The sequence below is a fragment of the Mastacembelus armatus genome, chromosome 21 (genome assembly GCF_900324485.2).
Source record: "Mastacembelus armatus chromosome 21, fMasArm1.2, whole genome shotgun sequence".
Taxonomy (NCBI): Eukaryota; Metazoa; Chordata; class Actinopteri; order Synbranchiformes; family Mastacembelidae; genus Mastacembelus; species Mastacembelus armatus.
The window spans coordinates 12,735,303-12,747,338 of NC_046653.1; the positions used below are offsets into that span (position 1 = coordinate 12,735,303).

The 12,036-nt window shown below is 40.7% G+C and overlaps 1 protein-coding gene and 1 long non-coding RNA gene across 3 annotated transcripts in view; one reads left to right on the forward strand and one right to left on the reverse strand.

Moving 5' to 3' along the window:
* Positions 1–12,036, reverse strand: part of igf2bp2a (insulin-like growth factor 2 mRNA binding protein 2a) — a 46,772-nt gene that overhangs the window by 13,879 nt on the left and 20,857 nt on the right. For both annotated transcript variants that reach the window (XM_026296510.1, XM_026296509.1), the window contains exons 3-7: positions 7,481–7,529; positions 5,327–5,378; positions 2,658–2,721; positions 1,051–1,341; positions 616–750 (exon numbers count right to left, since the gene is read on the reverse strand). In XM_026296510.1, the coding sequence (XP_026152295.1) occupies positions 616–750; positions 1,051–1,341; positions 2,658–2,721; positions 5,327–5,378; positions 7,481–7,529 (591 nt within the window). The remainder of the gene's footprint in view (positions 1–615; positions 751–1,050; positions 1,342–2,657; positions 2,722–5,326; positions 5,379–7,480; positions 7,530–12,036) is intronic.
* On the forward strand, positions 4,260–9,519 carry LOC113124049 (uncharacterized). The gene is made up of 3 exons (XR_003294994.2): positions 4,260–4,657; positions 5,252–5,397; positions 8,811–9,519. It is a non-coding gene; the product is annotated as an uncharacterized LOC113124049 (long non-coding RNA).

Genomic DNA, 12,036 nt, shown 5'->3' on the forward strand with positions numbered 1-12,036 from the left:
CTTTAGGGTAGTTGGTAGGCAGATTTGTTACTTTGACAAAGACAGGCTAAATGTTTTTGTCATTTTCCAATCTACCAACATTTTTCCCAAAAAGTCAAACTGTTTTCTAACTTAAGCAACATCCAGGAAAACATAAAGATGATGCAGATGTGGTATGAGGCTTTAAGGCTGTGGCTGTCAGTAAATGGATAAGAAGCAAAGTGTGAAAGGATTTTTATTAAGACCCAGAGTTGTACATTACCCATCAAACAGCCTAAAATAACTTCTGTTCCAGTGATAGGCCTCTGAACGAACAGAACAAAACACCAAATATGGCCAACCGACAAAAAAAAAGCAACCATTTTCCATAAAGACACATTTTCCAAATAGACACATTCACTGTGTTTCTTAAATGCTAGTCTGCAATGCTGTGCTAACCTCCGTGACTGCGTCGTGGTGACTGCGTTGTCTAAGCGAGAGCATGCGCAGTGATATTAAAAGGTTTGCAGGCAGGTTAAAGGATAGGATTATAGACCTGCAGACATGCATATGGCCGTGGAGCGTATGCATGTCTGCGTCTGAGTGTGCTTGTGTAGACGCTTATGAAGGTGTGTGCATGTTGAAGCGCAGACTCACGTCTTGGTCTCGTTGGCCTCCTTCTGCATGATGTCCAGAATCATGCGACAGGCTGAGGAGCAGCCCTCAGGTGTTGAGTGAATGGTGATGGGCTTTTCTGCTGCACCTGCATTTTCCTTCCGATGAATGTCCACCCTGAGGGAGCAAGAGACAGACACAGAAAGAGACAAAATGGATGTTATATGGAAATGACATTACCTTACAATTTAAAATGCCATCCACTACCCCTGAATCATCTGGGCTATCCATTTCCAATAATCTGACAACATAAAGCTTTTATTTTTGTGCTGTTTTGCATCAACTGCAATTGAACGTCCACTGGATCAACAAAATCTGAGAAGTTCATAAAACTGTGAATAAAACAATGAAGACAAAAGCCAGCAGGAACCAGGTGGAGCTCCAATGTAAAGCATCATCTTTATCAGGGAAGCTTACTTGGACTGGGTCTGTTTGGTGACATTCTTGATGGTGAGGCCCTCTTTGCCGATGATGGCTCCCACAAACTGAGTAGGCACGAGCATGCGCAGGGGGAAGTCATGTTGTCTCGGGCGTGGAGCACCAAAGCCTCCTGAAGGCCCAGGCTGAGAGGCACCCTGGTCCCGGGGCGATCGGCCCCCGCGGCGTGCACGGGGAGCCTGGACGGGCGGAGCAGCATCCATGTCCATAATATATGACACCTTAAAGGAGTAGTCTTCGAACTGATGTTCTGTCAACTTCTCAATGGCTCTGGAGGATTGAAGAGGAGAAGCACAAGGTGACGGACAGAGAGAGAAAGGAAGAGGAATAGAGGGAAGATATAAAAAGGAAGAGGAAGAGGAGAGGAAATGATAAATAAGTAGCAAAGTGATATGAACAAATTACAAACAATACAAAACAGATGTGAGTATAAAGGTTCTGAACAAGATCAAGAGTGGGAATAAATAGGACAAACTGCTATTATTTAAAGCTTCTTCAATGAACTGATGTTAAGACTCAGATATACTTGCTTTTAACTATGTGTTCCTGTGGATGTGATGCTACCTTACGTGTCCTGCCTTTCCTCAATGCACTGATTGTGTGCATCCTAATAAATCAAAAATAAACTCCTACATAGATGCATTTAAGCATGACCAGTGGCCGTGTGTAAGGGTGTAAAATTACACGGAACAAACAACAACACATTTTAAAATAGAAAATAAGACGACACAGTATCCACACAGGTTATTTCTCTATCCACACAGTAATACCTGAACAATAGGAAAGTGGCAAAATCTCATTTTCACTCTCCTCTTTTCAGTCTGCAAACATCAATACTGCACATCACATCTAACATCTGGTACAGAGCTGAAACAAACATTTAAAAAAAAAACAATTTCGTTTGTCGCCATTTACATATTTTAATGTCAACCACTGTGCTGTGTGATTGGGAGTGCTGACATTTACAATGAGAGATCACAGAGAAAGTTTAAGGCTGTAAATCTACTGCTACACATCAACCAACAGGGACTGGACAGGTTTGCATCACTGTTGCCAGAAGCCTGGTTTTCCCCATAGACAAAAAAAAAACAAAACAAAAAAAAAAACATCAAGCTTTCAAAACCATTTGAGACCATTTTTATAAATGTCTATGTGAGAAAACTGCCTGACACCAGCCAGAGGGCTGAAAGAAATGATGAAAAGAAAAATGGGCATTTTTAAATTTAGCCACTTTAATGTGGATGTGCTGTAACAGAAATTGTTGCTATTGCTGCTTTTTTTCCTGCATCATCTTAATATTATAGTTACCTCCTGGGGTGCCACCATGTTTAATTATACAAAAAAAAAAAATACACATTCTCCAGGAAGATATTCGAGTTTGCCAAGGGTTGATTTGGCCCCGCTCTGACCTTAGTTGATACACCTTTAATCTTCTAGGTGCACACAAAGTACACCAACGAATATGTCAACAATGCTGCTTGTATTGCAGAAGCTTGCTTGTGCATACACGTTGGTAAAAAGCAAGTATATCATGAGCCTTACTCTTGTAACTTGGCTGCATCAGAGTCATTATTTGTGCTGCTTACACTTTAGCTTCCTCCTTGGTTGCGTACGTGACATTCACCACTGCTGTTTCTGTATCAGTGTTCACTGCAAAATAAGACACAGAGGAGGGGGGGGGAGGCAAAAACATGAGACAGGGCCACATTTACACCTGTACGTATCAGTCCTTTGTTGTTGCTGTAGGTGAGTCAGACGCGTCCAGGTTCCTGTGGCGACCCAGAGAACCACTTGTCTGTGTGAATCCATTACAGCCATCACCGTGCTGGCTTCCCTCCAGTCCCCGCTGTTGCCTCTACAGACAGGAGCTGCTTAATACAATAGACTCTCTGCCACTTCCCACTTACCAAAGCAAAGCAGGTAATCTGTGATAAGGTGAAATTAAATGCACAACACAGACACAGTTTAGGAAGATTTGTGCTCCTGTACTTCTCAGTGAGGAAAGAACAGCATTGACGCCGCCACAGTTGGGGTTTGATTCTCTGCACTACACGCACACACTACACACACTGTACTGTACGGGGACTTTTAATGAAGTGTCCAATGTACATCTCATGTAACGATGAGATGAGCTCACGATTAGTTGATTCATGTATTTTTTTTTTTGATCTACAGAAAATGAACCGGCAACTGTTTAGACGATGGCTTGATCGTTTCGCCCCTTTTTTAAGCAGAAAAATGACAAACTCAGCTGTGAGAATTTCACAACAAATTATTGCTCTGACAAAAGCAGCAATTTGCTGACATCATTTGTACTTGTGAAAATGTTGATGGTTTGTTTGCAGCCCTAAAGTGAAGGACAAATTGCATTAAAAAAAAAGTCACTGGCCTTTGAGTATTGAGGCTAAACCTCAATAATGTTTCTTTTCAGTGAGGACAAGGGGAAATTACCTGTATGTACGTACAGTTATGTCTGCTTACACAGTTTTATCTACTTCAGTTTATATTTTACTTAGTTTCACAGAGTAACGTTTTTTTCATGGTGTGGAAAATGTAACTTCCAGCTGGAGAGCAACAGTGAAAGTCAGAGAGAAAAAGAAACAAGTCATGTCTTACTGATGATACTCTGGTCGACCAAAGCCTCCATCAGAAAAGACAATTGCATCTCTGCTTTGCGAACAATAAAATTCTGTTTGTGTAATCACTACATGTCCAAATGATGAGTCTACAAAGAAGCCAGTGGTCTTTGATTGTAAGGACTGATGCTAGAGCTGCAGAGAAAAAAAGGATTTAGTGCAGATGCTTTAGATAGTTTGAAATGTAATAATATATGACACTGCAGAGTTTGGCAAGTTAAGAAGAATAAAATGGAAATCACCATAATAAATGAGCTGAGTGAAACAGAGGACTTTTCCTGGGAGTTTTCTTTTAAGGCTCAGAAATAAAATCATCAGAACAAATCTGTCTGTGTGTGAAAACAAAAAACTTCCAAACCTGCTGGTGCACAGTGAACAGCAGGTTTGGAAGGGTTAAAGCCAGTGAGAGCACCCAGCTGGCTCAGAGAGGGTGAGTGGGCAGAGCCTGGCATAGTGCCCGGCCCCGGTGCTCACAGCCGGTTCTGCCCTGCCCCGCCTTGGCTTGCCCTGTGCCAGCAGCAGCCTTCACCATGCCACACAAGAACATGGGACTCCTCCAAAACCTCACGCCTGTAACCAACGTGCAGAGGCACAAGCAGAGAGAAGTGACAGGAGGTGGGCAAACAGGAAGTTGGACAGAGAGAAAAGAGGGAGGGAGGGAAAGCAACTAATAGTGGAACAGGTACGCAAGCGAGGCGGCGCTGTGGAAGCCTTGATCGTACAGGGTAACTGTGCAACTCTGACTCTTGGAAAGCTGGGATTAAGAAGGAAGCAGAAATGCTGTGCTGGTGTCTAGCACAGTAACCATGAAGTATGCTGCTTTATGGCAGCGTCTGGGAAACTCTGAGTGGAGTAATTTCTGTGCTGGATTCTCTTTTAGCACCTGTCATGACTACTGTGGGCGGTAGTTGGTCTTGGCTGGTTTCACCACCGAGCGACACCGTGGGCTTGTGAGTATTCGTGTATATATGTGTGTTTGTGGATGCTTGTTTCTCCCAGTGTGAGCCTACTACTAATGCACGTGTGTATACGGCGAAAAGATCTCAGGAGTAGCTCCAGTGCCGACTACTCTGCACACACACATAAACACACACACTCCTTCAGACAGTTCAAAAGCTTTACCACAGGCGCCTACAGCGTCCTCCCCCATTACCGCAATGCACCTCCCTAAAACACACTCAAACGCAAGCACATACAAGCATAAACACACACAAAGAGACACATTACTACAGGACGTCTGCCATGCGTGCCCACTTCAATACATAAGCCGAGGCCAAGGGGACCTGTGGCAATACACAGTGCTTATTATAGAGGCTGTATGTAATTCAAATGCTCCTCATCCTGGGTCTGACCTATGAGACACACATGCACACACACAGACAGAGACGATGATAAAGGCTGATTTGTATGCAGAGATGGGTTATGTTTAGATAATGGGTGTGTGGGATGATGGTAACGAAAAAGTCAAGTCACACAGGGAGACTTGACTCACTGGGAGGTCTGTGTGTGTGTGTGTGTGTGTGTGTGTGTGTACTGCTAAATAGACACGTGTGCATTGAACAGTTGGAGCCAGATGATGTTGAGATGAGCAGCAAACAGGGAGGAGAAGAACTGTGTACCTTGTTCCACGTTTTCTACAGTACCATACTGAGCTAGAAGGCCATCCAAAACCTAAGGGAGACATAAAAAGGTAAATTTGAGACACAATTACAGGCACTGATGCAAAAACACACAAGCACATTGACACAAACACACTGGTCAGGTAACAATGTGAAGGTAAACAGTGTGGCATATATGTGTAGCCCCAAAAGCCATCCCACAGCTACAGAGAAATACACTTACTCAAAACAAAAACTAAATAAAAAAGTAACTTTTGAAAGCTCTGGTTTTGTTTGTCAATTAATAAAAAAGAAAACATGACATGAAAAACATAGTAATAGACATAAGAAATTACTTATTTATTGCAAAGTCTGTTTAAATGACCATAAACTGTAGCTCCTGATTAGTAAAAGTGTTCTTAACTCTTGCTCAATTGTTGGTTTAGCTGTTTGGCCTGTTGCTCTGCAGCTCAATCTTACGTTCAGTAACATTTCTGTCATCTGACATTTACTGGTTCATTGAAGAACCTGGTTTACAGTGTCTACTTGTCTAATTCTCAAAGAACAGCCGGGACAGAGTATAAAAACACAGGCCATGTGCTTCCATTTATGAAAAGGTACAGTAAGATAGTTTAGCGTTAAACGTCGTCTCCTCTCAAGCTCGTTGTGTTGAAGTCGGCAAACAACAAAGCTAAACCCAGTGGACGTTATCTTAGTCAAAATATGAGTGGATCAGTAGGGAACAATAAACAGCCTTTTCAGAGACTCTGTGATAAATGACAACTATAACCATGGCAACCACTGGAGCTTCAGATGGCTTAAAATATACTGATATTAAATATGGTGAACTAACTGAGACTGAAGTGTAGAAGTGAAGAAAGCTGTCTTAAAATATGTCCATTTCTTCTTCTTCTTCTTCTCCAAATCAAACAGTGTCAGAATTGGGTGCCACAATTAACACTTCTGTTAGCTAATGTTAGTGTAAAAGTAGAAACACTGCAAAGTAAAAATACTTAATAATGAAAAAAATCATGCATTCATAATTTTAAGTACATTGCGACAAAATGTATTTCAAAGTCTCTTTACCAGGCAAGAATTTCACACATCAATGTGGAATTAGCATTTTGATATTCCAGCTCGCTGAGGTTGACAAATTCTTCCTACATTATACACTGTTGGATAGATTAATTTTACAAACTATATAATGCATCATATTTGATGTTTTGTAAAAATGTTTTTTCCACAACTTGAAATTTCAGTTTTCAAATTAATGTGGAATAAAAACTATGTTTCCTTCTGAAATCTAGTACTGTCCTTTTTTATCTTTTAGTAACTACATGATCATCTTGATTACTAAAATATTATTAAAAAATAATAATAATAATAAAGAATTTTCAGTGCAGGTAGGTGACAAAAAGGAAAAGTGTAAATTCAAGACGTGATGCTAGAGACACTGAGAACAAGAACATGGACACACGTTTTCTGTGAAATGCTCGACCTTTGGTCTCGTTTGGACCTTGTTTTTTTACAGATTGCATCAGAAAGTTAAGGAAAACGTTGCATAATGTGTCACATGAACGCAGAGGCTGCTTTGTCTTATAGTTGATATTAATATATGCAGTAACAGTTTAACGGCCTGTGGAGGTTTGTGACTTTTCTAAAAGAAACTAAATGTGAGTGTGGAGTGGAGACGGCCTACAGAGAGAAATTAGAAACTTGGCAGACACGAAGGGAGAAAAACAGCTAGGACCCCGGCAAGGTTACAGATGTTGACACACAGACACAGTGTCATCTGCGCAGAAACAAACAGGGATGTACATGTACATAGAAGCCCATACGCGCACACACACACACACACACACACACACACACACACACACACACACACACACACACTCACATGCGTGCACACGCACACACACACACACACACACACACACACACACACACACACACACACACACACTTCAGTCCACTACAGTACAAAGGGTGATGACTCATTTTTGGAAGCTGGTTTATGTGCTACCTGGTGTTGTTCAACTGAACATCACTGTCACACACACACACACACACACACACACACACACACACACACACACACACACACACACACACACACACACATATAAACACACACACACACACACACACACACACACACATATAAACACTGACCTCCCACTGTAGATGAGGGGGAATGTTCCGGATCTGGATCTTCCGACTCCTGCAGAGATGAGAGACACAGACGGAGTAGATTTAACAGACCCGAACCACAAACTCTCACACACACACTCACAGTTACAGTTACAGTCGTGTGTTTGTACCCAAACTACACTTACTGTATATACACTCACATTTGCCTTATCATCGGCTACCAGCAGCTGCCATTTACTATATTGTGTGTAAAGTCAATGCAATCTTACTTTCTACGACAGCCACACTTCATTAAACCATATCATCCATTCTCTATACTCACTTATTCCTAACCAGGGTCACAGGGATCTGCTGGAGCCTATCCCAGCTCTCTTTGGGTGGAAGGCAGGGGTACACCCTGGACCAGTTAAACCATATCACTAATCACAAATTGTCCTAGAAGTGCTGAAAAAGCTCTAGGTCCAGCTCTGCGTTTATTTGAGAATGAATGAATGAACAGTGAATTTCAGTAACACCGTCCTTTGAGTGTGATTCCTGCTGACACTATTACTCTTCACTTTGAGATGCGGAAGTACCATGAAATCACAGATTTAAATTAAAACAAGTGTCATGGGCTGATGTTTTTGGTTAAAATTTTAGAGAGACAAAACAAAAGAAAGAAAAAAATCATACAAAACAATATACAGTTTATCAATTATTTCTTGAAAATGTGTTTATATTTGCTTATCAATTTGACAACAGTTTGCACTTTGGTGACTTTGATTTTAGATGAATAATAAAGATGCTTGAACCAAAACTTGTCAAGATCATAAAGATATGAAAGTTTGAGCAAGCTGTAATCAGTCTTAATTAAAATGTGGCATTTGGATAGACAGAGGCACACACACACACACACACACACACACACAGATGGGACAGTGTCTTTTTGGGATCCAGAGCTTCCACACAGCCTCTCTCTGCCTCCAGTGAGCATGTCAGCTCAAACAGCAAAGCCACACAAACCGCCCGGTGACCACAAGCTGTTAGCAACTACATTAACGTGAGAGAGTCCAGCTCCGCAATAAGAGCCACTGATTTAAAAAGCAGAGAAGCTGACGGAGAAAAAGCCACACCACTGAGCTACCGTATTCCCAGCAAAAAAAAAACCCAAAACATTTGAGCAGCAAAATTAGGAGGCATTACAAGAGCGAGACCGAGGGACGCAGGTATAGAAATGAAGCAGAGGCGGAAAGGTAATAAGTGATAATGAGAGGTGGATCTAAGTTCAGCGGGATTCCCCACAGGGTAACACACACCCACACACACACTGCTATTTTCTTCGCCTAGCCCCACTAACACTTTCTCCATCTAGGTTTTGCATCTTTCTCTCTGACCACGTCTGGGTGAAAAAGACTGCAGGTCAGAATTTCCTGTCAGCAGCGAGGAAAGAAGGAGAGGACCGAGCTGGCAGCTGGACATGAATGAATGACTCTTTCTGATTGTGCCGCTTGTGGAAAAAAAAAAAAAAAAACTCCAAGAGAAGAAACACAGTGTCACATGGATTTGGGACAACCCTCTCCTCTCTCCTCATTCATCCATCTGAGCTTTAAATAGTACTAAAATACTAAGGCTGCTGTTGCTGATTATAAAGCACACAATCACAAAAATAATAACAAAACACAAGCTATTTATTTCATTTCTGTAAATCTATATCAGTGGCTTAAGAACAGTTTAAAAGGGTCATTCATGAATAAAACAACAGGAAATATGAGTGAAATCTGGTTGATCTTATCTGGTTGACACAAAAACCCAGAAAACAGTTCATACCCATCAAAAACTGACAAGTCCCAATGTGTCCTACTACACGGTCCTGCAAGCTTTCTGTCATCCATTGTGGTTTACAGCAAGTGGCTCAATTAAAGACCTTGGCAACCAGTATCCAAACAAGTAAAAAAAAAAAAATCAGTCTGTGCCACTGAGACGACACACCACCAATAGCTGAGAAGCATTTAGGGCCAACTCAAAACCACAAAACATTCCCAAACGCTGGCATCCCTGAGCTGAATATGGAAACCAAAGCTTCTTTCATTCATGTCTCCTACTTAAATAGCCCTTGAATCCTGAAGGCACAGCTCTCTATTATGCTTTTGCTAACTGATTTGCCAACTCTAACCTTGATATAATGTTAGACTACTTGACATTGGACTGTCATGTAATGCCATGTTTTGTAGTCTTTAAAGGGACTTTAATAAGGACAGGTGAAGCAAGCAAGGACGAGCGCTTCCTCTATTTTCTCAGTATGATGACATCACTTAGACACATGCACGGCTTCCTGTTCGTGCCAGAACTCAACTGCTATTTCTCTATTTTCTTTGAGGCCTGTGCATTTCATAAAGGCCACTTGCTGGTCTGTCATTCTGAAATATGCAGAGTAAGCCTCCTAAATGGACATCGCTCGGAAAAAATGACACCGCGTCCTGACGGTTTTCAAGGTTTCATTTTCAGCATGCCTGTGGTCGCTGTCTGACCATAAGATCACTGCTCTCTGTCTGTCTGTCTGTCTGTCTGTCTGCCTGTCTGTCTGTCTTTCTGTCTTTCTCCAGAGCAGCGAGAGGCTCACAACATATGCCACCCTCCAACACATATTACTGCGTGTCCCAATTTTCAGGTCTAGCTGTCAAAGTCAGGTGTACATCCTCATGTTGTATGTGTTATTTCATAATCAAAGCACAACGTTGCTGTATTAGATAAAGAGGGAGCAGTTTGCTAATATATCTTGCTAGTTTAAATTGAAATTGAACCTAATGCCTTTTCTTATCTACACCTTTCCCAAAAATCCAAAATACACTTCAGTAGAAGATCCAACGGTTACTTAATATTTGCTGTATGTAACTGAGCTGTCTCCTGTTGGTTTGGAGCGGTTGCCAAAAGAAAGAAAAGGCCTCTCAATTTTGGCCTTTAAATATCAGAGAGTGGCCACGCTCATTTGAAAAGCTAATATTTACTGCACGCACCTGCATGAAGTAACAAACCATGTCTGAGCACATGTGTGCATACTAATACGCACATGCATGCAGAGCGGTCGAAGGAATTTTAACCTCTGAGTTGGCAGACGGGTGAGAAAGAGGGTATTCACCCCTCACCAGAGGTTTGCAGTGCTCCTGATGATGAAATGATCATCATCAATAACTGTGAAAGGAATGACATATTTAAAACCTATTTCCCTTTAAATCATTGTGCTTCCTGTGCTCTTCATTGCTTGTGGTGTTTCATTTTGTTACCTGCTGAGAGCATTAGGCTGTGACAAAGAAATATAACTGTGAATATTAGTATTTTAATCTATTAGCTGACAATGAATTATTGGTAACTATTGTGATCAACTAATAATTAAAGTCAAAAATATATCCCGAGTCTCAACTCAGACTTTAGCGATTTAAAATCAGTGTCTTTGGATTTGGATTTGTGGGTCAGACAAATCAGACAAATTTAATAACGTTGCTTTATTTTGATTCATCAAGTCACTGAAAACAATAACAATATTATTAGATGCATGTGGACAGAGCTGTCACAACAAATGGCCAGATGCTTTGAAGTTATTCTCTCTTTAGTGAAGGCAAAGAGTGAAAAAAAAAAAAAAAGAATCAAGGCAACATCTACCAGAAATGAGAGAAATACAATTAACACAAAACACAAAAGGACATTAAAGAGAGGCTCCATTTCCAAGATATTGGGAGTACACCTGTACGTTTACAAAAAATTAGAAAATGAAAGCCCTGCATTTATATGTATTAAATGTATTTAAGTAAAAATATAGAATTATTAGCAGCAAAATCTACCTAAAGTATCAAAATACAAGTACTCATGATGCAAAATAATCCCCACTGTGAAAGAGAATAATTATCAGTGATGAATATAAGCAGCACTTTATTGTAATGCCGATGGAGCTAATTACTACTATTCCATATAATTCTGAATACATAGCTGACCATATATTTCATATGTAAAGTCAATTCGCAATAACTATGCTATATAATATAAATACAGTGGCGTAAAAGCATAAAGTAGTACTTTATCGCTCCACTAGTATTTAACACCTGAGCCTCGTCCATTGTAATCTGCAGATTACTGTCTTGTACATACCATTTCCAAACATCACCAATGATATTCCAGGTGTTTTATATTCCATTTAGGAGACAGGTCAGTTGCCTCACAGGATATAATACTAAACGGCACAAAAAGATCTGTGCAGCTTAAGAACCTGCATAACCTTTAAAATATAAACTGTAAGGGAGAGGAACGTTTATTATTATTTATTATTTATATTTCTAGTTACTTTTAATAGTGTGCTTTCTGTGCTCCCACAACAGTGGACACTTTGGAAAATCCTATCCACACTCAGTGAGGATGGCTTTGTTCTAAAAAAACGCCCACACACAAATCTACATCGCTCATTGTCATTAAAACTACATTACAAGACAAAAAAAAAACCTCACAGCTCACTTTTTTTGCAGACATCCTTTAGACTTCCTTGACTGAGGTCAAAACCTTTTTTAACAGAAACTCACATGAGTGAATGATTAAACATTTCCTTCTCCGCT